The sequence below is a fragment of the Sus scrofa genome, unplaced genomic scaffold (assembly GCF_000003025.6).
Source record: "Sus scrofa isolate TJ Tabasco breed Duroc unplaced genomic scaffold, Sscrofa11.1 Contig1928, whole genome shotgun sequence".
Classification (NCBI taxonomy): domain Eukaryota; kingdom Metazoa; phylum Chordata; class Mammalia; order Artiodactyla; family Suidae; genus Sus; species Sus scrofa.
The window spans coordinates 10921-36968 of NW_018084982.1; the positions used below are offsets into that span (position 1 = coordinate 10921).

At 72.8% G+C, this 26048-nt stretch overlaps 3 protein-coding genes across 3 annotated transcripts; all 3 read left to right on the forward strand.

Annotated features, from left to right (window-relative positions):
• Positions 1–654: 654 nt before the first annotated feature.
• Positions 655–5658, forward strand: LOC110258374 (collagen alpha-1(I) chain-like). Its single transcript, XM_021081666.1, has 12 exons — positions 655–805; positions 905–995; positions 1184–1546; positions 1688–1793; positions 2032–2484; positions 3211–3310; positions 3513–3876; positions 4018–4123; positions 4362–4777; positions 5005–5126; positions 5266–5342; positions 5545–5658. Exons 1-12 carry the CDS (start codon positions 655–657, stop codon positions 5656–5658), a joined length of 2463 nt encoding a protein of 820 aa, XP_020937325.1.
• Positions 5659–8100: 2442 nt separating this feature from the next.
• LOC110258375 (collagen alpha-1(I) chain-like) lies at positions 8101–12052 on the forward strand. The gene is made up of 10 exons (XM_021081667.1): positions 8101–8365; positions 8796–9149; positions 9369–9538; positions 9607–9706; positions 9909–10314; positions 10413–10518; positions 10757–11172; positions 11400–11568; positions 11637–11750; positions 11939–12052. The coding sequence occupies exons 1-10, from the start codon at positions 8101–8103 to the stop codon at positions 12050–12052; spliced, it is 2214 nt and encodes a 737-aa protein (XP_020937326.1).
• Positions 12053–16829: 4777 nt separating this feature from the next.
• LOC110258376 (collagen alpha-2(I) chain-like) lies at positions 16830–26048 on the forward strand. Its single transcript, XM_021081668.1, has 13 exons — positions 16830–17094; positions 17525–17907; positions 18636–18735; positions 18938–19294; positions 19858–20240; positions 20967–21066; positions 21269–21625; positions 22189–22571; positions 23300–23399; positions 23602–23958; positions 24522–24904; positions 25633–25746; positions 25935–26048. The coding sequence occupies exons 1-13, from the start codon at positions 16830–16832 to the stop codon at positions 26046–26048; spliced, it is 3396 nt and encodes a 1131-aa protein (XP_020937327.1).

Here is a 26048-nt window from a genome sequence, read left to right on the forward strand (position 1 = left end):
GCCCGAGGGCCCGCGGGGTCGACCAGGTCTCCCAGGTGACCCGCGCCCATGCCCGAAGCCCCGCGGTGTCAACCAGATGTCCCGGGCGACTTCGGCCAGGCTCCAAGTGCCTGCGGGCTCGACCCGCGGTCCCAGGTGCCTCGGGCCCGGTTCCGAGGGCCTGCGAGGTCGACAGGCTGTCCCGGGGCCTCGGGCCCGGGTCCGAGGCCCTGAGAGGTCGACCGGCTGTCCCGTGCGACTCGGGCCCGTGCCCGAGGGCCCCCGGGGTCGACAAGCAGTCTTTGGTGCCTCCGGGCCAGCTCCAAGGCCCCGCGGGGTCAACCAGCTGTCCCGGGCGATTCCAGCCTTTCGCCGAAGGCCTGCGGGGTTGACCAGCTGTCCCGGCTAACTCGGGCCCAGGCCCCCGGGCCCGCGCGGTCGACCAGCACTCCCGGGCGAATCGCGCTCGTGTCTGAGGGCCCGCGGGTTTGACCAGCTGTCCCGGGGAACTCGGACCCGGGTCCGAGGAACTGAGGAGTCGACCCGCTGTCCCTGGGGCCTCGGGCCCGTGCCCGAGGGCGCGGGTGGTCGACCTGCGGTCCCGGGAGGCTCAGGTCCTTGTCGGAGGGCCCGCGGTGTCGACCAGCCTTCCTGGGCATCTCAGGCCCGTGCACGATGTCGCCTGGGGTCAACCTGCGGTCCCGGGCCTCTCACGCCCGGTACGAGGGATGGCGGGGTCGATCTCCGGTCCCGGGCGACTCGGTCCGGGGCCCGAGGGCCCGCAAGGTCGACAAAACCTCCCGGGCGACTCGGGTCCTGGTCCAAGGTCCTCCGGTCGCCCAGCTGTCCCGGGCGACCCGGGCCCCTGACCGAGGGCCCGCGGGGTCGACCAGGTCTCCCAGGTGACCTGCGCCCATGCCCGAAGCCCCGCGGTGTCAACCAGATGTCCCGGGCGACTTCGGCCAGGCTCCAAGTGCCTGCGGGCTCGACCCGCGGTCCCAGGTGACTCGGGCCCGGTTCCGAGGGCCTGCGAGGTCGACAGGCTGTCCCGGGGCCTCGGGCCCGGGTCCGAGGCCCTGAGAGGTCGACCGGCTGTCCCGTGGGAATCGGGCCCTTGCCCAAGGGCCCGCGGGTTCAACCAGCTGTCCAGGGACACTCGCGCTTGGGTCCGAAGTCCCTCGGGATCGACCAACTGTCCCTGCAGACTCCGGCTCGGCTCCGATGCCTGCGGGGTCCCAGCTGTCCGGGCCCCTGTGCTTGAGTCCGAGGGCCCGCGGTGTCGACCAGTTTTACCGGGCCAATCGGGCCCGGGTTTGAGGGGCCGCGGTGTTGACAAGCGGTCCTGTGTGACTCCGGGCCGGGTCCGAGGGCCCATGAGTTTCACCAGCCTCCCGGGTGACTCGGGCCCGGGTCCGAGGGCCCTCCGTGATGACCAGCTGTTCGGAGCGATTCGGGCCTGGGTCCGAGGGCCCGCGGTGTCGACCGGCTCTCCCGTGCGACTCGCACCCGTGCCCAAGGGCCCGCGGGGTCGACAAGCAGTCTTTGGAGACTCCGGGCCAGGTCCGAGGCCCCACGGGTTCAACTAGCTGTCCAGGGCAACCAAGGCCCGGGCCCGAGGGCCCTCAATGTCGACCTGCTGTCCAGGGTGCTCGGGCCGGGTCCGAGGGCCCGCAGGGTCGACAAGCCGTCCCGGGTGAATCGTGCCCAGGTCCGCGTGCCGGCGGGGTCAACCAGATGACACGGGCGACTCGGGCCCGGACCTGAGAGCCTGCGGGGTCGACCAGCTGTCCCGGGCGAATCGTGCCCGGGTCCGCGTGCCAGCGGGGTCGACCCGATTAGACGGGCGACTCGGGCCCAGGCCTGAGGGCCCGTGGGGTTGAAGAGCAGTCCCGGGCGACTCCGGCCTGGCTCCGAGGGCCCGCGGGTTCGACCAGCTGTCCCGGGGTCCTTGGGCCCGTTCCCAAGGGCCCGCGTGGTCGACCAGCTGTCCTGGGAGCCTCGGGACCCTGCCGGTTGGCCCGCGGTTTCGACCAGCCTTCCTGGGTGTCTCAGGCCCGTGCCCGAGGGCCTACGGTGTCCTCCAGCTGTCCCGGGGACTCGGACCATGCCCGAGGGCCCGCAGGGTCGACAGTCGTGGGCGACTCTGGGCCAGGTCCGAAGTCCAACGGGTTCCACCAGCTGTCCCGGGTGACCAAGGACTGGATCCGACGGCCCTCGGTGTCCACCTGCTGTCTAGGGCACTCGGGCCCGGGTCCAAGGGCCCGCGGGATCGGCCAGCTCTCTCGGGCGAATCGTGCCCGGGTCCGCGTGCCAGCGGGGTTGACCAGATTTCACGGGCGATTCGGGCCCGGGCCTGAGGGCCTGCGGGGTCGACCAGCTGTCCTGGGCGACGCCGGCCTGGCTCCGAAGGCCCGCGGGGTCGACCCGCTGTCCCGGGTAACTCGGGCCCAGGAGCGAGGGCCCGCGGTGTTCTCCATCCCTCCCGGGCGAATGGCGCTCGTGTCTGTGGGCACGCGGTTTCGACCAGCTGTCCCGGGGGACTTGGGCCTGGGTCCGAGGGCCCGCAGGGTCGACCGGCTCTCCCGTGCGACTCGGGCCCGTGCCCGAGGGCCCCCGGGGTCGACAAGCAGTCTTTGGTGCCTCCGGGCCAGCTCCAAGGCCCCGCGGGGTCAACCAGCTGTCCGGGCGATTCCAGCCTTTCGCCGAAGGCCTGCGGGGTCGACCAGCTGTCCCGGCTAACTCGGGCCCAGGCCCCCGGGCCCGCGCGGTCGACCAGCACTCCCGGGCGAATCGCGCTCGTGTCTGAGGGCCCGCGGGTTTGACCAGCTGTCCCGGGGAACTCGGACCCGGGTCCGAGGAACTGAGGAGTCGACCCGCTGTCCCTGGGGCCTCGGGCCCGTGCCCGAGGGCGCGGGTGGTCGACCTGCGTCCCGGGAGGCTCAGGTCCTTGTCGGAGGGCCCGCGGTGTCGACCAGCCTTCCTGGGCATCTCAGGCCCGTGCCCGATGTCGCCCGGGGTCAACCCGCGGTCCCGGGCCTCTCACGCCCGGTTCGAGGGATGGCGGGGTCGATCTCCGGTCCCGGGCGACTCGGTCCGGGGCCCGAGGGCCCGCAAGGTCGACAAAACCTCCCGGGCGACTCGGGTCCTGGTCCAAGGTCCTCCGGTCGCCCAGCTGTCCCGGGCGACCCGGGCCCCTGCCCGAGGGCCCGCGGGGTCGACCAGGTCTCCCAGGTGACCCGCGCCCATGCCCGAAGCCCCGCGGTGTCAACCAGATGTCCCGGGCGACTTCGGCCAGGCTCCAAGTGCCTGCGGGCTCGACCCGCGGTCCCAGGTGCCTCGGGCCCGGTTCCGAGGGCCTGCGAGGTCGACAGGCTGTCCCGGGGCCTCGGGCCCGGGTCCGAGGCCCTGAGAGGTCGACCGGCTGTCCCGTGGGAATCGGGCCCTTGCCCAAGGGCCCGCGGGTTCAACCAGCTGTCCAGGGACACTCGCGCTTGGGTCCGAAGTCCCTCGGGATCGACCAACTGTCCCTGCAGACTCCGGCTCGGCTCCGATGCCTGCGGGGTCCCAGCTGTCCGGGCCCCCTGTGCTTGAGTCCGAGGGCCCGCGGTGTCGACCAGTTTTACCGGGCCAATCGGGCCCGGGTTTGAGGGGCCGCGGTGTTGACAAGCGGTCCTGTGTGACTCCGGGCCGGGTCCGAGGGCCCATGAGTTTCACCAGCCTCCCGGGTGACTCGGGCCCGGGTCCGAGGGCCCTCCGTGATGACCAGCTGTTCGGAGCGATTCGGGCCTGGGTCCGAGGGCCCGCGGTGTCGACCGGCTCTCCCGTGCGACTCGCACCCGTGCCCAAGGGCCCGCGGGGTCGACAAGCAGTCTTTGGAGACTCCGGGCCAGGTCCGAGGCCCCACGGGTTCAACTAGCTGTCCAGAGCGACCAAGGCCCGGGTCCGAGGGCCCTCAATGTCGACCTGCTGTCCAGGGTGCTCGGGCCGGGTCCGAGGGCCCGCAGGGTCGACAAGCCGTCCCGGGTGAATCGTGCCCAGGTCCGCGTGCCGGCGGGGTCAACCAGATGACACGGGCGACTCGGGCCCGGACCTGAGAGCCTGCGGGGTCGACCAGCTGTCCCGGGCGAATCGTGCCCGGGTCCGCGTGCCAGCGGGGTCGACCCGATTAGACGGGCGACTCGGGCCCAGGCCTGAGGGCCCGTGGGGTTGAAGAGCAGTCCCGGGCGACTCCGGCCTGGCTCCGAGGGCCCGCGGGTTCGACCAGCTGTCCCGGGGTCCTTGGGCCCGTTCCCAAGGGCCCGCGTGGTCGACCAGCTGTCCTGGGAGCCTCGGGACCCTGCCGGTTGGCCCGCGGTTTCGACCAGCCTTCCTGGGTGTCTCAGGCCCGTGCCCGAGGGCCTACGGTGTCCTCCAGCTGTCCCGGGGACTCGGACCATGCCCGAGGGCCCGCAGGGTCGACAGTCGTGGGCGACTCTGGGCCAGGTCCGAAGTCCAACGGGTTCCACCAGCTGTCCCGGGTGACCAAGGACTGGATCCGACGGCCCTCGGTGTCCACCTGCTGTCTAGGGCACTCGGGCCCGGGTCCAAGGGCCCGCGGGATCGGCCAGCTCTCTCGGGCGAATCGTGCCAGGGTCCGCGTGCCAGCGGGGTTGACCAGATTTCACGGGCGATTCGGGCCCGGGCCTGAGGGCCTGCGGGGTCGACCAGCTGTCCTGGGCGACGCCGGCCTGGCTCCGAAGGCCTGCGGGGTCGACCAGCTGTCCCGGCTAACTCGGGCCCAGGCCCCCGGGCCCGCGCGGTCGACCAGCACTCCCGGGCGAATCGCGCTCGTGTCTGAGGGCCCGCGGGTTTGACCAGCTGTCCCGGGGAACTCGGACCCGGGTCCGAGGAACTGAGGAGTCGACCCGCTGTCCCTGGGGCCTCGGGCCCGTGCCCGAGGGCGCGGGTGGTCGACCTGCGGTCCCGGGAGGCTCAGGTCCTTGTCGGAGGGCCCGCGGTGTCGACCAGCCTTCCTGGGCATCTCAGGCCCGTGCCCGATGTCGCCCGGGGTCAACCCGCGGTCCCGGGCCTCTCACGCCCGGTTCGAGGGATGGCGGGGTCGATCTCCGGTCCCGGGCGACTCGGTCCGGGGCCCGAGGGCCCGCAAGGTCGACAAAACCTCCCGGGCGACTCGGGTCCTGGTCCAAGGTCCTCCGGTCGCCCAGCTGTCCCGGGCGACCCGGGCCCCTGCCCGAGGGCCCGCGGGGTCGACCAGGTCTCCCAGGTGACCCGCGCCCATGCCCGAAGCCCCGCGGTGTCAACCAGATGTCCCGGGCGACTTCGGCCAGGCTCCAAGTGCCTGCGGGCTCGACCCGCGGTCCCAGGTGCCTCGGGCCCGGTTCCGAGGGCCTGCGAGGTCGACAGGCTGTCCCGGGGCCTCGGGCCCGGGTCCGAGGCCCTGAGAGGTCGACCGGCTGTCCCGTGGGAATCGGGCCCTTGCCCAAGGGCCCGCGGGTTCAACCAGCTGTCCAGGGACACTCGCGCTTGGGTCCGAAGTCCCTCGGGATCGACCAACTGTCCCTGCAGACTCCGGCTCGGCTCCGATGCCTGCGGGGTCCCAGCTGTCCGGGCCCCCTGTGCTTGAGTCCGAGGGCCCGCGGTGTCGACCAGTTTTACCGGGCCAATCGGGCCCGGGTTTGAGGGGCCGCGGTGTTGACAAGCGGTCCTGTGTGACTCCGGGCCGGGTCCGAGGGCCCATGAGTTTCACCAGCCTCCCGGGTGACTCGGGCCCGGGTCCGAGGGCCCTCCGTGATGACCAGCTGTTCGGAGCGATTCGGGCCTGGGTCCGAGGGCCCGCGGTGTCGACCGGCTCTCCCGTGCGACTCGCACCCGTGCCCAAGGGCCCGCGGGGTCGACAAGCAGTCTTTGGAGACTCCGGGCCAGGTCCGAGGCCCCACGGGTTCAACTAGCTGTCCAGAGCGACCAAGGCCCGGGTCCGAGGGCCCTCAATGTCGACCTGCTGTCCAGGGTGCTCGGGCCGGGTCCGAGGGCCCGCAGGGTCGACAAGCCGTCCCGGGTGAATCGTGCCCAGGTCCGCGTGCCGGCGGGGTCAACCAGATGACACGGGCGACTCGGGCCCGGACCTGAGAGCCTGCGGGGTCGACCAGCTGTCCCGGGCGAATCGTGCCCGGGTCCGCGTGCCAGCGGGGTCGACCCGATTAGACGGGCGACTCGGGCCCAGGCCTGAGGGCCCGTGGGGTTGAAGAGCAGTCCCGGGCGACTCCGGCCTGGCTCCGAGGGCCCGCGGGTTCGACCAGCTGTCCCGGGGTCCTTGGGCCCGTTCCCAAGGGCCCGCGTGGTCGACCAGCTGTCCTGGGAGCCTCGGGACCCTGCCGGTTGGCCCGCGGTTTCGACCAGCCTTCCTGGGTGTCTCAGGCCGTGCCCGAGGGCCTACGGTGTCCTCCAGCTGTCCCGGGGACTCGGACCATGCCCGAGGGCCCGCAGGGTCGACAGTCGTGGGCGACTCTGGGCCAGGTCCGAAGTCCAACGGGTTCCACCAGCTGTCCCGGGTGACCAAGGACTGGATCCGACGGCCCTCGGTGTCCACCTGCTGTCTAGGGCACTCGGGCCCGGGTCCAAGGGCCCGCGGGATCGGCCAGCTCTCTCGGGCGAATCGTGCCCGGGTCCGCGTGCCAGCGGGGTTGACCAGATTTCACGGGCGATTCGGGCCCGGGCCTGAGGGCCTGCGGGGTCGACCAGCTGTCCTGGGCGACGCCGGCCTGGCTCCGAAGGCCCGCGGGGTCGACCCGCTGTCCCGGGTAACTCGGGCCCAGGAGCGAGGGCCCGCGGTGTTCTCCATCCCTCCCGGGCGAATGGCGCTCGTGTCTGTGGGCACGCGGTTTCGACCAGCTGTCCCGGGGGACTTGGGCCTGGGTCCGAGGGCCCGCAGGGTCGACCGGCTCTCCCGTGCGACTCGGGCCCGTGCCCGAGGGCCCCCGGGGTCGACAAGCAGTCTTTGGTGCCTCCGGGCCAGCTCCAAGGCCCCGCGGGGTCAACCAGCTGTCGCGGGCGATTCCAGCCTTTCGCCGAAGGCCTGCGGGGTCGACCAGCTGTCCCGGCTAACTCGGGCCCAGGCCCCCGGGCCCGCGCGGTCGACCAGCACTCCCGGGCGAATCGCGCTCGTGTCTGAGGGCCCGCGGGTTTGACCAGCTGTCCCGGGGAACTCGGACCCGGGTCCGAGGAACTGAGGAGTCGACCCGCTGTCCCTGGGGCCTCGGGCCCGTGCCCGAGGGCGCGGGTGGTCGACCTGCAGTCCCGGGAGGCTCAGGTCCTTGTCGGAGGGCCCGCGGTGTCGACCAGCCTTCCTGGGCATCTCAGGCCCGTGCCCGATGTCGCCCGGGGTCAACCCGCGGTCCCGGGCCTCTCACGCCCGGTTCGAGGGATGGCGGGGTCGATCTCCGGTCCCGGGCGACTCGGTCCGGGGCCCGAGGGCCCGCAAGGTCGACAAAACCTCCCGGGCGACTCGGGTCCTGGTCCAAGGTCCTCCGGTCGCCCAGCTGTCCCGGGCGACCCGGGCCCCTGCCCGAGGGCCCGCGGGGTCGACCAGGTCTCCCAGGTGACCCGCGCCCATGCCCGAAGCCCCGCGGTGTCAACCAGATGTCCCGGGCGACTTCGGCCAGGCTCCAAGTGCCTGCGGGCTCGACCCGCGGTCCCAGGTGCCTCGGGCCCGGTTCCGAGGGCCTGCGAGGTCGACAGGCTGTCCCGGGGCCTCGGGCCCGGGTCCGAGGCCCTGAGAGGTCGACCGGCTGTCCCGTGGGAATCGGGCCCTTGCCCAAGGGCCCGCGGGTTCAACCAGCTGTCCAGGGACACTCGCGCTTGGGTCCGAAGTCCCTCGGGATCGACCAACTGTCCCTGCAGACTCCGGCTCGGCTCCGATGCCTGCGGGGTCCCAGCTGTCCGGGCCCCCTGTGCTTGAGTCCGAGGGCCCGCGGTGTCGACCAGTTTTACCGGGCCAATCGGGCCCGGGTTTGAGGGGCCGCGGTGTTGACAAGCGGTCCTGTGTGACTCCGGGCCGGGTCCGAGGGCCCATGAGTTTCACCAGCCTCCCGGGTGACTCGGGCCCGGGTCCGAGGGCCCTCCGTGATGACCAGCTGTTCGGAGCGATTCGGGCCTGGGTCCGAGGGCCCGCGGTGTCGACCGGCTCTCCCGTGCGACTCGCACCCGTGCCCAAGGGCCCGCGGGGTCGACAAGCAGTCTTTGGAGACTCCGGGCCAGGTCCGAGGCCCCACGGGTTCAACTAGCTGTCCAGAGCGACCAAGGCCCGGGTCCGAGGGCCCTCAATGTCGACCTGCTGTCCAGGGTGCTCGGGCCGGGTCCGAGGGCCCGCAGGGTCGACAAGCCGTCCCGGGTGAATCGTGCCCAGGTCCGCGTGCCGGCGGGGTCAACCAGATGACACGGGCGACTCGGGCCCGGACCTGAGAGCCTGCGGGGTCGACCAGCTGTCCCGGGCGAATCGTGCCCGGGTCCGCGTGCCAGCGGGGTCGACCCGATTAGACGGGCGACTCGGGCCCAGGCCTGAGGGCCCGTGGGGTTGAAGAGCAGTCCCGGGCGACTCCGGCCTGGCTCCGAGGGCCCGCGGGTTCGACCAGCTGTCCCGGGGTCCTTGGGCCCGTTCCCAAGGGCCCGCGTGGTCGACCAGCTGTCCTGGGAGCCTCGGGACCCTGCCGGTTGGCCCGCGGTTTCGACCAGCCTTCCTGGGTGTCTCAGGCCCGTGCCCGAGGGCCTACGGTGTCCTCCAGCTGTCCCGGGGGACTCGGACCATGCCCGAGGGCCCGCAGGGTCGACAGTCGTGGGCGACTCTGGGCCAGGTCCGAAGTCCAACGGGTTCCACCAGCTGTCCCGGGTGACCAAGGACTGGATCCGACGGCCCTCGGTGTCCACCTGCTGTCTAGGGCACTCGGGCCCGGGTCCAAGGGCCCGCGGGATCGGCCAGCTCTCTCGGGCGAATCGTGCCAGGGTCCGCGTGCCAGCGGGGTTGACCAGATTTCACGGGCGATTCGGGCCCGGGCCTGAGGGCCTGCGGGGTCGACCAGCTGTCCTGGGCGACGCCGGCCTGGCTCCGAAGGCCTGCGGGGTCGACCAGCTGTCCCGGCTAACTCGGGCCCAGGCCCCCGGGCCCGCGCGGTCGACCAGCACTCCCGGGCGAATCGCGCTCGTGTCTGAGGGCCCGCGGGTTTGACCAGCTGTCCCGGGGAACTCGGACCCGGGTCCGAGGAACTGAGGAGTCGACCCGCTGTCCCTGGGGCCTCGGGCCCGTGCCCGAGGGCGCGGGTGGTCGACCTGCGGTCCCGGGAGGCTCAGGTCCTTGTCGGAGGGCCCGCGGTGTCGACCAGCCTTCCTGGGCATCTCAGGCCCGTGCCCGATGTCGCCCGGGGTCAACCCGCGGTCCCGGGCCTCTCACGCCCGGTTCGAGGGATGGCGGGGTCGATCTCCGGTCCCGGGCGACTCGGTCCGGGGCCCGAGGGCCCGCAAGGTCGACAAAACCTCCCGGGCGACTCGGGTCCTGGTCCAAGGTCCTCCGGTCGCCCAGCTGTCCCGGGCGACCCGGGCCCCTGCCCGAGGGCCCGCGGGGTCGACCAGGTCTCCCAGGTGACCCGCGCCCATGCCCGAAGCCCCGCGGTGTCAACCAGATGTCCCGGGCGACTTCGGCCAGGCTCCAAGTGCCTGCGGGCTCGACCCGCGGTCCCAGGTGCCTCGGGCCCGGTTCCGAGGGCCTGCGAGGTCGACAGGCTGTCCCGGGGCCTCGGGCCCGGGTCCGAGGCCCTGAGAGGTCGACCGGCTGTCCCGTGGGAATCGGGCCCTTGCCCAAGGGCCCGCGGGTTCAACCAGCTGTCCAGGGACACTCGCGCTTGGGTCCGAAGTCCCTCGGGATCGACCAACTGTCCCTGCAGACTCCGGCTCGGCTCCGATGCCTGCGGGGTCCCAGCTGTCCGGGCCCCCTGTGCTTGAGTCCGAGGGCCCGCGGTGTCGACCAGTTTTACCGGGCCAATCGGGCCCGGGTTTGAGGGGCCGCGGTGTTGACAAGCGGTCCTGTGTGACTCCGGGCCGGGTCCGAGGGCCCATGAGTTTCACCAGCCTCCCGGGTACTCGGGCCCGGGTCCGAGGGCCCTCCGTGATGACCAGCTGTTCGGAGCGATTCGGGCCTGGGTCCGAGGGCCCGCGGTGTCGACCGGCTCTCCCGTGCGACTCGCACCCGTGCCCAAGGGCCCGCGGGGTCGACAAGCAGTCTTTGGAGACTCCGGGCCAGGTCCGAGGCCCCACGGGTTCAACTAGCTGTCCAGAGCGACCAAGGCCCGGGTCCGAGGGCCCTCAATGTCGACCTGCTGTCCAGGGTGCTCGGGCCGGGTCCGAGGGCCCGCAGGGTCGACAAGCCGTCCCGGGTGAATCGTGCCCAGGTCCGCGTGCCGGCGGGGTCAACCAGATGACACGGGCGACTCGGGCCCGGACCTGAGAGCCTGCGGGGTCGACCAGCTGTCCCGGGCGAATCGTGCCCGGGTCCGCGTGCCAGCGGGGTCGACCCGATTAGACGGGCGACTCGGGCCCAGGCCTGAGGGCCCGTGGGGTTGAAGAGCAGTCCCGGGCGACTCCGGCCTGGCTCCGAGGGCCCGCGGGTTCGACCAGCTGTCCCGGGGTCCTTGGGCCCGTTCCCAAGGGCCCGCGTGGTCGACCAGCTGTCCTGGGAGCCTCGGGACCCTGCCGGTTGGCCCGCGGTTTCGACCAGCCTTCCTGGGTGTCTCAGGCCCGTGCCCGAGGGCCTACGGTGTCCTCCAGCTGTCCCGGGGACTCGGACCATGCCCGAGGGCCCGCAGGGTCGACAGTCGTGGGCGACTCTGGGCCAGGTCCGAAGTCCAACGGGTTCCACCAGCTGTCCCGGGTGACCAAGGACTGGATCCGACGGCCCTCGGTGTCCACCTGCTGTCTAGGGCACTCGGGCCCGGGTCCAAGGGCCCGCGGGATCGGCCAGCTCTCTCGGGCGAATCGTGCCAGGGTCCGCGTGCCAGCGGGGTTGACCAGATTTCACGGGCGATTCGGGCCCGGGCCTGAGGGCCTGCGGGGTCGACCAGCTGTCCTGGGCGACGCCGGCCTGGCTCCGAAGGCCTGCGGGGTCGACCAGCTGTCCCGGCTAACTCGGGCCCAGGCCCCCGGGCCCGCGCGGTCGACCAGCACTCCCGGGCGAATCGCGCTCGTGTCTGAGGGCCCGCGGGTTTGACCAGCTGTCCCGGGGAACTCGGACCCGGGTCCGAGGAACTGAGGAGTCGACCCGCTGTCCCTGGGGCCTCGGGCCCGTGCCCGAGGGCGCGGGTGGTCGACCTGCGGTCCCGGGAGGCTCAGGTCCTTGTCGGAGGGCCCGCGGTGTCGACCAGCCTTCCTGGGCATCTCAGGCCCGTGCCCGATGTCGCCCGGGGTCAACCCGCGGTCCCGGGCCTCTCACGCCCGGTTCGAGGGATGGCGGGGTCGATCTCCGGTCCCGGCGACTCGGTCCGGGGCCCGAGGGCCCGCAAGGTCGACAAAACCTCCCGGGCGACTCGGGTCCTGGTCCAAGGTCCTCCGGTCGCCCAGCTGTCCCGGGCGACCCGGGCCCCTGCCCGAGGGCCCGCGGGGTCGACCAGGTCTCCCAGGTGACCCGCGCCCATGCCCGAAGCCCCGCGGTGTCAACCAGATGTCCCGGGCGACTTCGGCCAGGCTCCAAGTGCCTGCGGGCTCGACCCGCGGTCCCAGGTGCCTCGGGCCCGGTTCCGAGGGCCTGCGAGGTCGACAGGCTGTCCCGGGGCCTCGGGCCCGGGTCCGAGGCCCTGAGAGGTCGACCGGCTGTCCCGTGGGAATCGGGCCCTTGCCCAAGGGCCCGCGGGTTCAACCAGCTGTCCAGGGACACTCGCGCTTGGGTCCGAAGTCCCTCGGGATCGACCAACTGTCCCTGCAGACTCCGGCTCGGCTCCGATGCCTGCGGGGTCCCAGCTGTCCGGGCCCCCTGTGCTTGAGTCCGAGGGCCCGCGGTGTCGACCAGTTTTACCGGGCCAATCGGGCCCGGGTTTGAGGGGCCGCGGTGTTGACAAGCGGTCCTGTGTGACTCCGGGCCGGGTCCGAGGGCCCATGAGTTTCACCAGCCTCCCGGGTGACTCGGGCCCGGGTCCGAGGGCCCTCCGTGATGACCAGCTGTTCGGAGCGATTCGGGCCTGGGTCCGAGGGCCCGCGGTGTCGACCGGCTCTCCCGTGCGACTCGCACCCGTGCCCAAGGGCCCGCGGGGTCGACAAGCAGTCTTTGGAGACTCCGGGCCAGGTCCGAGGCCCCACGGGTTCAACTAGCTGTCCAGAGCGACCAAGGCCCGGGTCCGAGGGCCCTCAATGTCGACCTGCTGTCCAGGGTGCTCGGGCCGGGTCCGAGGGCCCGCAGGGTCGACAAGCCGTCCCGGGTGAATCGTGCCCAGGTCCGCGTGCCGGCGGGGTCAACCAGATGACACGGGCGACTCGGGCCCGGACCTGAGAGCCTGCGGGGTCGACCAGCTGTCCCGGGCGAATCGTGCCCGGGTCCGCGTGCCAGCGGGGTCGACCCGATTAGACGGGCGACTCGGGCCCAGGCCTGAGGGCCCGTGGGGTTGAAGAGCAGTCCCGGGCGACTCCGGCCTGGCTCCGAGGGCCCGCGGGTTCGACCAGCTGTCCCGGGGTCCTTGGGCCCGTTCCCAAGGGCCCGCGTGGTCGACCAGCTGTCCTGGGAGCCTCGGGACCCTGCCGGTTGGCCCGCGGTTTCGACCAGCCTTCCTGGGTGTCTCAGGCCCGTGCCCGAGGGCCTACGGTGTCCTCCAGCTGTCCCGGGTGACTCGGACCATGCCCGAGGGCCCGCAGGGTCGACAGTCGTGGGCGACTCTGGGCCAGGTCCGAAGTCCAACGGGTTCCACCAGCTGTCCCGGGTGACCAAGGACTGGATCCGACGGCCCTCGGTGTCCACCTGCTGTCTAGGGCACTCGGGCCCGGGTCCAAGGGCCCGCGGGATCGGCCAGCTCTCTCGGGCGAATCGTGCCCGGGTCCGCGTGCCAGCGGGGTTGACCAGATTTCACGGGCGATTCGGGCCCGGGCCTGAGGGCCTGCGGGGTCGACCAGCTGTCCTGGGCGACGCCGGCCTGGCTCCGAAGGCCCGCGGGGTCGACCCGCTGTCCCGGGTAACTCGGGCCCAGGAGCGAGGGCCCGCGGTGTTCTCCATCCCTCCCGGGCGAATGGCGCTCGTGTCTGTGGGCACGCGGTTTCGACCAGCTGTCCCGGGGGACTTGGGCCTGGGTCCGAGGGCCCGCAGGGTCGACCGGCTCTCCCGTGCGACTCGGGCCCGTGCCCGAGGGCCCCCGGGGTCGACAAGCAGTCTTTGGTGCCTCCGGGCCAGCTCCAAGGCCCCGCGGGGTCAACCAGCTGTCCCGGGCGATTCCAGCCTTTCGCCGAAGGCCTGCGGGGTCGACCAGCTGTCCCGGCTAACTCGGGCCCAGGCCCCCGGGCCCGCGCGGTCGACCAGCACTCCCGGGCGAATCGCGCTCGTGTCTGAGGGCCCGCGGGTTTGACCAGCTGTCCCGGGGAACTCGGACCCGGGTCCGAGGAACTGAGGAGTCGACCCGCTGTCCCTGGGGCCTCGGGCCCGTGCCCGAGGGCGCGGGTGGTCGACCTGCGGTCCCGGGAGGCTCAGGTCCTTGTCGGAGGGCCCGCGGTGTCGACCAGCCTTCCTGGGCATCTCAGGCCCGTGCCCGATGTCGCCCGGGGTCAACCCGCGGTCCCGGGCCTCTCACGCCCGGTTCGAGGGATGGCGGGGTCGATCTCCGGTCCCGGGCGACTCGGTCCGGGGCCCGAGGGCCCGCAAGGTCGACAAAACCTCCCGGGCGACTCGGGTCCTGGTCCAAGGTCCTCCGGTCGCCCAGCTGTCCCGGGCGACCCGGGCCCCTGCCCGAGGGCCCGCGGGGTCGACCAGGTCTCCCAGGTGACCCGCGCCCATGCCCGAAGCCCCGCGGTGTCAACCAGATGTCCCGGGCGACTTCGGCCAGGCTCCAAGTGCCTGCGGGCTCGACCCGCGGTCCCAGGTGCCTCGGGCCCGGTTCCGAGGGCCTGCGAGGTCGACAGGCTGTCCCGGGGCCTCGGGCCCGGGTCCGAGGCCCTGAGAGGTCGACCGGCTGTCCCGTGGGAATCGGGCCCTTGCCCAAGGGCCCGCGGGTTCAACCAGCTGTCCAGGGACACTCGCGCTTGGGTCCGAAGTCCCTCGGGATCGACCAACTGTCCCTGCAGACTCCGGCTCGGCTCCGATGCCTGCGGGGTCCCAGCTGTCCGGGCCCCCTGTGCTTGAGTCCGAGGGCCCGCGGTGTCGACCAGTTTTACCGGGCCAATCGGGCCCGGGTTTGAGGGGCCGCGGTGTTGACAAGCGGTCCTGTGTGACTCCGGGCCGGGTCCGAGGGCCCATGAGTTTCACCAGCCTCCCGGGTGACTCGGGCCCGGGTCCGAGGGCCCTCCGTGATGACCAGCTGTTCGGAGCGATTCGGGCCTGGGTCCGAGGGCCCGCGGTGTCGACCGGCTCTCCCGTGCGACTCGCACCCGTGCCCAAGGGCCCGCGGGGTCGACAAGCAGTCTTTGGAGACTCCGGGCCAGGTCCGAGGCCCCACGGGTTCAACTAGCTGTCCAGAGCGACCAAGGCCCGGGTCCGAGGGCCCTCAATGTCGACCTGCTGTCCAGGGTGCTCGGGCCGGGTCCGAGGGCCCGCAGGGTCGACAAGCCGTCCCGGGTGAATCGTGCCCAGGTCCGCGTGCCGGCGGGGTCAACCAGATGACACGGGCGACTCGGGCCCGGACCTGAGAGCCTGCGGGGTCGACCAGCTGTCCCGGGCGAATCGTGCCCGGGTCCGCGTGCCAGCGGGGTCGACCCGATTAGACGGGCGACTCGGGCCCAGGCCTGAGGGCCCGTGGGGTTGAAGAGCAGTCCCGGGCGACTCCGGCCTGGCTCCGAGGGCCCGCGGGTTCGACCAGCTGTCCCGGGGTCCTTGGGCCCGTTCCCAAGGGCCCGCGTGGTCGACCAGCTGTCCTGGGAGCCTCGGGACCCTGCCGGTTGGCCCGCGGTTTCGACCAGCCTTCCTGGGTGTCTCAGGCCCGTGCCCGAGGGCCTACGGTGTCCTCCAGCTGTCCCGGGTGACTCGGACCATGCCCGAGGGCCCGCAGGGTCGACAGTCGTGGGCGACTCTGGGCCAGGTCCGAAGTCCAACGGGTTCCACCAGCTGTCCCGGGTGACCAAGGACTGGATCCGACGGCCCTCGGTGTCCACCTGCTGTCTAGGGCACTCGGGCCCGGGTCCAAGGGCCCGCGGGATCGGCCAGCTCTCTCGGGCGAATCGTGCCCGGGTCCGCGTGCCAGCGGGGTTGACCAGATTTCACGGGCGATTCGGGCCCGGGCCTGAGGGCCTGCGGGGTCGACCAGCTGTCCTGGGCGACGCCGGCCTGGCTCCGAAGGCCCGCGGGGTCGACCCGCTGTCCCGGGTAACTCGGGCCCAGGAGCGAGGGCCCGCGGTGTTCTCCATCCCTCCCGGGCGAATGGCGCTCGTGTCTGTGGGCACGCGGTTTCGACCAGCTGTCCCGGGGGACTTGGGCCTGGGTCCGAGGGCCCGCAGGGTCGACCGGCTCTCCCGTGCGACTCGGGCCCGTGCCCGAGGGCCCCCGGGGTCGACAAGCAGTCTTTGGTGCCTCCGGGCCAGCTCCAAGGCCCCGCGGGGTCAACCAGCTGTCCCGGGCGATTCCAGCCTTTCGCCGAAGGCCTGCGGGGTCGACCAGCTGTCCCGGCTAACTCGGGCCCAGGCCCCCGGGCCCGCGCGGTCGACCAGCACTCCCGGGCGAATCGCGCTCGTGTCTGAGGGCCCGCGGGTTTGACCAGCTGTCCCGGGGAACTCGGACCCGGGTCCGAGGAACTGAGGAGTCGACCCGCTGTCCCTGGGGCCTCGGGCCCGTGCCCGAGGGCGCGGGTGGTCGACCTGCGGTCCCGGGAGGCTCAGGTCCTTGTCGGAGGGCCCGCGGTGTCGACCAGCCTTCCTGGGCATCTCAGGCCCGTGCCCGATGTCGCCCGGGGTCAACCCGCGGTCCCGGGCCTCTCACGCCCGGTTCGAGGGATGGCGGGGTCGATCTCCGGTCCCGGGCGACTCGGTCCGGGGCCCGAGGGCCCGCAAGGTCGACAAAACCTCCCGGGCGACTCGGGTCCTGGTCCAAGGTCCTCCGGTCGCCCAGCTGTCCCGGGCGACCCGGGCCCCTGCCCGAGGGCCCGCGGGGTCGACCAGGTCTCCCAGGTGACCCGCGCCCATGCCCGAAGCCCCGCGGTGTCAACCAGATGTCCCGGGCGACTTCGGCCAGGCTCCAAGTGCCTGCGGGCTCGACCCGCGGTCCCAGGTGCCTCGGGCCCGGTTCCGAGGGCCTGCGAGGTCGACAGGCTGTCCCGGGGCCTCGGGCCCGGGTCCGAGGCCCTGAGAGGTCGACCGGCTGTCCCGTGGGAATCGGGCCCTTGCCCAAGGGCCCGCGGGTTCAACCAGCTGTCCAGGGACACTCGCGCTTGGGTCCGAAGTCCCTCGGGATCGACCAACTGTCCCTGCAGACTCCGGCTCGGCTCCGATGCCTGCGGGGTCCCAGCTGTCCGGGCCCCCTGTGCTTGAGTCCGAGGGCCCGCGGTGTCGACCAGTTTTACCGGGCCAATCGGGCCCGGGTTTGAGGGGCCGCGGTGTTGACAAGCGGTCCTGTGTGACTCCGGGCCGGGTCCGAGGGCCCATGAGTTTCACCAGCCTCCCGGGTGACTCGGGCCCGGGTCCGAGGGCCCTCCGTGATGACCAGCTGTTCGGAGCGATTCGGGCCTGGGTCCGAGGGCCCGCGGTGTCGACCGGCTCTCCCGTGCGACTCGCACCCGTGCCCAAGGGCCCGCGGGGTCGACAAGCAGTCTTTGGAGACTCCGGGCCAGGTCCGAGGCCCCACGGGTTCAACTAGCTGTCCAGAGCGACCAAGGCCCGGGTCCGAGGGCCCTCAATGTCGACCTGCTGTCCAGGGTGCTCGGGCCGGGTCCGAGGGCCCGCAGGGTCGACAAGCCGTCCCGGGTGAATCGTGCCCAGGTCCGCGTGCCGGCGGGGTCAACCAGATGACACGGGCGACTCGGGCCCGGACCTGAGAGCCTGCGGGGTCGACCAGCTGTCCCGGGCGAATCGTGCCCGGGTCCGCGTGCCAGCGGGGTCGACCCGATTAGACGGGCGACTCGGGCCCAGGCCTGAGGGCCCGTGGGGTTGAAGAGCAGTCCCGGGCGACTCCGGCCTGGCTCCGAGGGCCCGCGGGTTCGACCAGCTGTCCCGGGGTCCTTGGGCCCGTTCCCAAGGGCCCGCGTGGTCGACCAGCTGTCCTGGGAGCCTCGGGACCCTGCCGGTTGGCCCGCGGTTTCGACCAGCCTTCCTGGGTGTCTCAGGCCCGTGCCCGAGGGCCTACGGTGTCCTCCAGCTGTCCCGGGTGACTCGGACCATGCCCGAGGGCCCGCAGGGTCGACAGTCGTGGGCGACTCTGGGCCAGGTCCGAAGTCCAACGGGTTCCACCAGCTGTCCCGGGTGACCAAGGACTGGATCCGACGGCCCTCGGTGTCCACCTGCTGTCTAGGGCACTCGGGCCCGGGTCCAAGGGCCCGCGGGATCGGCCAGCTCTCTCGGGCGAATCGTGCCCGGGTCCGCGTGCCAGCGGGGTTGACCAGATTTCACGGGCGATTCGGGCCCGGGCCTGAGGGCCTGCGGGGTCGACCAGCTGTCCTGGGCGACGCCGGCCTGGCTCCGAAGGCCCGCGGGGTCGACCCGCTGTCCCGGGTAACTCGGGCCCAGGAGCGAGGGCCCGCGGTGTTCTCCATCCCTCCCGGGCGAATGGCGCTCGTGTCTGTGGGCACGCGGTTTCGACCAGCTGTCCCGGGGGACTTGGGCCTGGGTCCGAGGGCCCGCAGGGTCGACCGGCTCTCCCGTGCGACTCGGGCCCGTGCCCGAGGGCCCCCGGGGTCGACAAGCAGTCTTTGGTGCCTCCGGGCCAGCTCCAAGGCCCCGCGGGGTCAACCAGCTGTCCCGGGCGATTCCAGCCTTTCGCCGAAGGCCTGCGGGGTCGACCAGCTGTCCCGGCTAACTCGGGCCCAGGCCCCCGGGCCCGCGCGGTCGACCAGCACTCCCGGGCGAATCGCGCTCGTGTCTGAGGGCCCGCGGGTTTGACCAGCTGTCCCGGGGAACTCGGACCCGGGTCCGAGGAACTGAGGAGTCGACCCGCTGTCCCTGGGGCCTCGGGCCCGTGCCCGAGGGCGCGGGTGGTCGACCTGCGGTCCCGGGAGGCTCAGGTCCTTGTCGGAGGGCCCGCGGTGTCGACCAGCCTTCCTGGGCATCTCAGGCCCGTGCCCGATGTCGCCCGGGGTCAACCCGCGGTCCCGGGCCTCTCACGCCCGGTTCGAGGGATGGCGGGGTCGATCTCCGGTCCCGGGCGACTCGGTCCGGGGCCCGAGGGCCCGCAAGGTCGACAAAACCTCCCGGGCGACTCGGGTCCTGGTCCAAGGTCCTCCGGTCGCCCAGCTGTCCCGGGCGACCCGGGCCCCTGCCCGAGGGCCCGCGGGGTCGACCAGGTCTCCCAGGTGACCCGCGCCCATGCCCGAAGCCCCGCGGTGTCAACCAGATGTCCCGGGCGACTTCGGCCAGGCTCCAAGTGCCTGCGGGCTCGACCCGCGGTCCCAGGTGCCTCGGGCCCGGTTCCGAGGGCCTGCGAGGTCGACAGGCTGTCCCGGGGCCTCGGGCCCGGGTCCGAGGCCCTGAGAGGTCGACCGGCTGTCCCGTGGGAATCGGGCCCTTGCCCAAGGGCCCGCGGGTTCAACCAGCTGTCCAGGGACACTCGCGCTTGGGTCCGAAGTCCCTCGGGATCGACCAACTGTCCCTGCAGACTCCGGCTCGGCTCCGATGCCTGCGGGGTCCCAGCTGTCCGGGCCCCCTGTGCTTGAGTCCGAGGGCCCGCGGTGTCGACCAGTTTTACCGGGCCAATCGGGCCCGGGTTTGAGGGGCCGCGGTGTTGACAAGCGGTCCTGTGTGACTCCGGGCCGGGTCCGAGGGCCCATGAGTTTCACCAGCCTCCCGGGTGACTCGGGCCCGGGTCCGAGGGCCCTCCGTGATGACCAGCTGTTCGGAGCGATTCGGGCCTGGGTCCGAGGGCCCGCGGTGTCGACCGGCTCTCCCGTGCGACTCGCACCCGTGCCCAAGGGCCCGCGGGGTCGACAAGCAGTCTTTGGAGACTCCGGGCCAGGTCCGAGGCCCCACGGGTTCAACTAGCTGTCCAGGGCGACCAAGGCCCGGGTCCGAGGGCCCTCAATGTCGACCTGCTGTCCAGGGTGCTCGGGCCGGGTCCGAGGGCCCGCAGGGTCGACAAGCCGTCCCGGGTGAATCGTGCCCAGGTCCGCGTGCCGGCGGGGTCAACCAGATGACACGGGCGACTCGGGCCCGGACCTGAGAGCCTGCGGGGTCGACCAGCTGTCCCGGGCGAATCGTGCCCGGGTCCGCGTGCCAGCGGGGTCGACCCGATTAGACGGGCGACTCGGGCCCAGGCCTGAGGGCCCGTGGGGTTGAAGAGCAGTCCCGGGCGACTCCGGCCTGGCTCCGAGGGCCCGCGGGTTCGACCAGCTGTCCCGGGGTCCTTGGGCCCGTTCCCAAGGGCCCGCGTGGTCGACCAGCTGTCCTGGGAGCCTCGGGACCCTGCCGGTTGGCCCGCGGTTTCGACCAGCCTTCCTGGGTGTCTCAGGCCCGTGCCCGAGGGCCTACGGTGTCCTCCAGCTGTCCCGGGTGACTCGGACCATGCCCGAGGGCCCGCAGGGTCGACAGTCGTGGGCGACTCTGGGCCAGGTCCGAAGTCCAACGGGTTCCACCAGCTGTCCCGGGTGACCAAGGACTGGATCCGACGGCCCTCGGTGTCCACCTGCTGTCTAGGGCACTCGGGCCCGGGTCCAAGGGCCCGCGGGATCGGCCAGCTCTCTCGGGCGAATCGTGCCCGGGTCCGCGTGCCAGCGGGGTTGACCAGATTTCACGGGCGATTCGGGCCCGGGCCTGAGGGCCTGCGGGGTCGACCAGCTGTCCTGGGCGACGCCGGCCTGGCTCCGAAGGCCCGCGGGGTCGACCCGCTGTCCCGGGTAACTCGGGCCCAGGAGCGAGGGCCCGCGGTGTTCTCCATCCCTCCCGGGCGAATGGCGCTCGTGTCTGTGGGCACGCGGTTTCGACCAGCTGTCCCGGGGGACTTGGGCCTGGGTCCGAGGGCCCGCAGGGTCGACCGGCTCTCCCGTGCGACTCGGGCCCGTGCCCGAGGGCCCCCGGGGTCGACAAGCAGTCTTTGGTGCCTCCGGGCCAGCTCCAAGGCCCCGCGGGGTCAACCAGCTGTCCGGGCGATTCCAGCCTTTCGCCGAAGGCCTGCGGGGTCGACCAGCTGTCCCGGCTAACTCGGGCCCAGGCCCCGGGCCCGCGCGGTCGACCAGCACTCCCGGGCGAATCGCGCTCGTGTCTGAGGGCCCGCGGGTTTGACCAGCTGTCCCGGGGAACTCGGACCCGGGTCCGAGGAACTGAGGAGTCGACCCGCTGTCCCTGGGGCCTCGGGCCCGTGCCCGAGGGCGCGGGTGGTCGACCTGCGGTCCCGGGAGGCTCAGGTCCTTGTCGGAGGGCCCGCGGTGTCGACCAGCCTTCCTGGGCATCTCAGGCCCGTGCCCGATGTCGCCCGGGGTCAACCCGCGGTCCCGGGCCTCTCACGCCCGGTTCGAGGGATGGCGGGGTCGATCTCCGGTCCCGGGCGACTCGGTCCGGGGCCCGAGGGCCCGCAAGGTCGACAAAACCTCCCGGGCGACTCGGGTCCTGGTCCAAGGTCCTCCGGTCGCCCAGCTGTCCCGGGCGACCCGGGCCCCTGCCCGAGGGCCCGCGGGGTCGACCAGGTCTCCCAGGTGACCCGCGCCCATGCCCGAAGCCCCGCGGTGTCAACCAGATGTCCCGGGCGACTTCGGCCAGGCTCCAAGTGCCTGCGGGCTCGACCCGCGGTCCCAGGTGCCTCGGGCCCGGTTCCGAGGGCCTGCGAGGTCGACAGGCTGTCCCGGGGCCTCGGGCCCGGGTCCGAGGCCCTGAGAGGTCGACCGGCTGTCCCGTGGGAATCGGGCCCTTGCCCAAGGGCCCGCGGGTTCAACCAGCTGTCCAGGGACACTCGCGCTTGGGTCCGAAGTCCCTCGGGATCGACCAACTGTCCCTGCAGACTCCGGCTCGGCTCCGATGCCTGCGGGGTCCCAGCTGTCCGGGCCCCCTGTGCTTGAGTCCGAGGGCCCGCGGTGTCGACCAGTTTTACCGGGCCAATCGGGCCCGGGTTTGAGGGGCCGCGGTGTTGACAAGCGGTCCTGTGTGACTCCGGGCCGGGTCCGAGGGCCCATGAGTTTCACCAGCCTCCCGGGTGACTCGGGCCCGGGTCCGAGGGCCCTCCGTGATGACCAGCTGTTCGGAGCGATTCGGGCCTGGGTCCGAGGGCCCGCGGTGTCGACCGGCTCTCCCGTGCGACTCGCACCCGTGCCCAAGGGCCCGCGGGGTCGACAAGCAGTCTTTGGAGACTCCGGGCCAGGTCCGAGGCCCCACGGGTTCAACTAGCTGTCCAGGGCGACCAAGGCCCGGGTCCGAGGGCCCTCAATGTCGACCTGCTGTCCAGGGTGCTCGGGCCGGGTCCGAGGGCCCGCAGGGTCGACAAGCCGTCCCGGGTGAATCGTGCCCAGGTCCGCGTGCCGGCGGGGTCAACCAGATGACACGGGCGACTCGGGCCCGGACCTGAGAGCCTGCGGGGTCGACCAGCTGTCCCGGGCGAATCGTGCCCGGGTCCGCGTGCCAGCGGGGTCGACCCGATTAGACGGGCGACTCGGGCCCAGGCCTGAGGGCCCGTGGGGTTGAAGAGCAGTCCCGGGCGACTCCGGCCTGGCTCCGAGGGCCCGCGGGTTCGACCAGCTGTCCCGGGGTCCTTGGGCCCGTTCCCAAGGGCCCGCGTGGTCGACCAGCTGTCCTGGGAGCCTCGGGACCCTGCCGGTTGGCCCGCGGTTTCGACCAGCCTTCCTGGGTGTCTCAGGCCCGTGCCCGAGGGCCTACGGTGTCCTCCAGCTGTCCCGGGTGACTCGGACCATGCCCGAGGGCCCGCAGGGTCGACAGTCGTGGGCGACTCTGGGCCAGGTCCGAAGTCCAACGGGTTCCACCAGCTGTCCCGGGTGACCAAGGACTGGATCCGACGGCCCTCGGTGTCCACCTGCTGTCTAGGGCACTCGGGCCCGGGTCCAAGGGCCCGCGGGATCGGCCAGCTCTCTCGGGCGAATCGTGCCCGGGTCCGCGTGCCAGCGGGGTTGACCAGATTTCACGGGCGATTCGGGCCCGGGCCTGAGGGCCTGCGGGGTCGACCAGCTGTCCTGGGCGACGCCGGCCTGGCTCCGAAGGCCCGCGGGGTCGACCCGCTGTCCCGGGTAACTCGGGCCCAGGAGCGAGGGCCCGCGGTGTTCTCCATCCCTCCCGGGCGAATGGCGCTCGTGTCTGTGGGCACGCGGTTTCGACCAGCTGTCCCGGGGGACTTGGGCCTGGGTCCGAGGGCCCGCAGGGTCGACCGGCTCTCCCGTGCGACTCGGGCCCGTGCCCGAGGGCCCCCGGGGTCGACAAGCAGTCTTTGGTGCCTCCGGGCCAGCTCCAAGGCCCCGCGGGGTCAACCAGCTGTCCCGGGCGATTCCAGCCTTTCGCCGAAGGCCTGCGGGGTCGACCAGCTGTCCCGGCTAACTCGGGCCCAGGCCCCCGGGCCCGCGCGGTCGACCAGCACTCCCGGGCGAATCGCGCTCGTGTCTGAGGGCCCGCGGGTTTGACCAGCTGTCCCGGGGAACTCGGACCCGGGTCCGAGGAACTGAGGAGTCGACCCGCTGTCCCTGGGGCCTCGGGCCCGTGCCCGAGGGCGCGGGTGGTCGACCTGCGGTCCCGGGAGGCTCAGGTCCTTGTCGGAGGGCCCGCGGTGTCGACCAGCCTTCCTGGGCATCTCAGGCCCGTGCCCGATGTCGCCCGGGGTCAACCCGCGGTCCCGGGCCTCTCACGCCCGGTTCGAGGGATGGCGGGGTCGATCTCCGGTCCCGGGCGACTCGGTCCGGGGCCCGAGGGCCCGCAAGGTCGACAAAACCTCCCGGGCGACTCGGGTCCTGGTCCAAGGTCCTCCGGTCGCCCAGCTGTCCCGGGCGACCCGGGCCCCTGCCCGAGGGCCCGCGGGGTCGACCAGGTCTCCCAGGTGACCCGCGCCCATGCCCGAAGCCCCGCGGTGTCAACCAGATGTCCCGGGCGACTTCGGCCAGGCTCCAAGTGCCTGCGGGCTCGACCCGCGGTCCCAGGTGCCTCGGGCCCGGTTCCGAGGGCCTGCGAGGTCGACAGGCTGTCCCGGGGCCTCGGGCCCGGGTCCGAGGCCCTGAGAGGTCGACCGGCTGTCCCGTGGGAATCGGGCCCTTGCCCAAGGGCCCGCGGGTTCAACCAGCTGTCCAGGGACACTCGCGCTTGGGTCCGAAGTCCCTCGGGATCGACCAACTGTCCCTGCAGACTCCGGCTCGGCTCCGATGCCTGCGGGGTCCCAGCTGTCCGGGCCCCCTGTGCTTGAGTCCGAGGGCCCGCGGTGTCGACCAGTTTTACCGGGCCAATCGGGCCCGGGTTTGAGGGGCCGCGGTGTTGACAAGCGGTCCTGTGTGACTCCGGGCCGGGTCCGAGGGCCCATGAGTTTCACCAGCCTCCCGGGTGACTCGGGCCCGGGTCCGAGGGCCCTCCGTGATGACCAGCTGTTCGGAGCGATTCGGGCCTGGGTCCGAGGGCCCGCGGTGTCGACCGGCTCTCCCGTGCGACTCGCACCCGTGCCCAAGGGCCCGCGGGGTCGACAAGCAGTCTTTGGAGACTCCGGGCCAGGTCCGAGGCCCCACGGGTTCAACTAGCTGTCCAGGGCGACCAAGGCCCGGGTCCGAGGGCCCTCAATGTCGACCTGCTGTCCAGGGTGCTCGGGCCGGGTCCGAGGGCCCGCAGGGTCGACAAGCCGTCCCGGGTGAATCGTGCCCAGGTCCGCGTGCCGGCGGGGTCAACCAGATGACACGGGCGACTCGGGCCCGGACCTGAGAGCCTGCGGGGTCGACCAGCTGTCCCGGGCGAATCGTGCCCGGGTCCGCGTGCCAGCGGGGTCGACCCGATTAGACGGGCGACTCGGGCCCAGGCCTGAGGGCCCGTGGGGTTGAAGAGCAGTCCCGGGCGACTCCGGCCTGGCTCCGAGGGCCCGCGGGTTCGACCAGCTGTCCCGGGGTCCTTGGGCCCGTTCCCAAGGGCCCGCGTGGTCGACCAGCTGTCCTGGGAGCCTCGGGACCCTGCCGGTTGGCCCGCGGTTTCGACCAGCCTTCCTGGGTGTCTCAGGCCCGTGCCCGAGGGCCTACGGTGTCCTCCAGCTGTCCCGGGTGACTCGGACCATGCCCGAGGGCCCGCAGGGTCGACAGTCGTGGGCGACTCTGGGCCAGGTCCGAAGTCCAACGGGTTCCACCAGCTGTCCCGGGTGACCAAGGACTGGATCCGACGGCCCTCGGTGTCCACCTGCTGTCTAGGGCACTCGGGCCCGGGTCCAAGGGCCCGCGGGATCGGCCAGCTCTCTCGGGCGAATCGTGCCCGGGTCCGCGTGCCAGCGGGGTTGACCAGATTTCACGGGCGATTCGGGCCCGGGCCTGAGGGCCTGCGGGGTCGACCAGCTGTCCTGGGCGACGCCGGCCTGGCTCCGAAGGCCCGCGGGGTCGACCCGCTGTCCCGGGTAACTCGGGCCCAGGAGCGAGGGCCCGCGGTGTTCTCCATCCCTCCCGGGCGAATGGCGCTCGTGTCTGTGGGCACGCGGTTTCGACCAGCTGTCCCGGGGGACTTGGGCCTGGGTCCGAGGGCCCGCAGGGTCGACCGGCTCTCCCGTGCGACTCGGGCCCGTGCCCGAGGGCCCCCGGGGTCGACAAGCAGTCTTTGGTGCCTCCGGGCCAGCTCCAAGGCCCCGCGGGGTCAACCAGCTGTCCCGGGCGATTCCAGCCTTTCGCCGAAGGCCTGCGGGGTCGACCAGCTGTCCCGGCTAACTCGGGCCCAGGCCCCCGGGCCCGCGCGGTCGACCAGCACTCCCGGGCGAATCGCGCTCGTGTCTGAGGGCCCGCGGGTTTGACCAGCTGTCCCGGGGAACTCGGACCCGGGTCCGAGGAACTGAGGAGTCGACCCGCTGTCCCTGGGGCCTCGGGCCCGTGCCCGAGGGCGCGGGTGGTCGACCTGCGGTCCCGGGAGGCTCAGGTCCTTGTCGGAGGGCCCGCGGTGTCGACCAGCCTTCCTGGGCATCTCAGGCCCGTGCCCGATGTCGCCCGGGGTCAACCCGCGGTCCCGGGCCTCTCACGCCCGGTTCGAGGGATGGCGGGGTCGATCTCCGGTCCCGGGCGACTCGGTCCGGGGCCCGAGGGCCCGCAAGGTCGACAAAACCTCCCGGGCGACTCGGGTCCTGGTCCAAGGTCCTCCGGTCGCCCAGCTGTCCCGGGCGACCCGGGCCCCTGCCCGAGGGCCCGCGGGGTCGACCAGGTCTCCCAGGTGACCCGCGCCCATGCCCGAAGCCCCGCGGTGTCAACCAGATGTCCCGGGCGACTTCGGCCAGGCTCCAAGTGCCTGCGGGCTCGACCCGCGGTCCCAGGTGCCTCGGGCCCGGTTCCGAGGGCCTGCGAGGTCGACAGGCTGTCCCGGGGCCTCGGGCCCGGGTCCGAGGCCCTGAGAGGTCGACCGGCTGTCCCGTGGGAATCGGGCCCTTGCCCAAGGGCCCGCGGGTTCAACCAGCTGTCCAGGGACACTCGCGCTTGGGTCCGAAGTCCCTCGGGATCGACCAACTGTCCCTGCAGACTCCGGCTCGGCTCCGATGCCTGCGGGGTCCCAGCTGTCCGGGCCCCCTGTGCTTGAGTCCGAGGGCCCGCGGTGTCGACCAGTTTTACCGGGCCAATCGGGCCCGGGTTTGA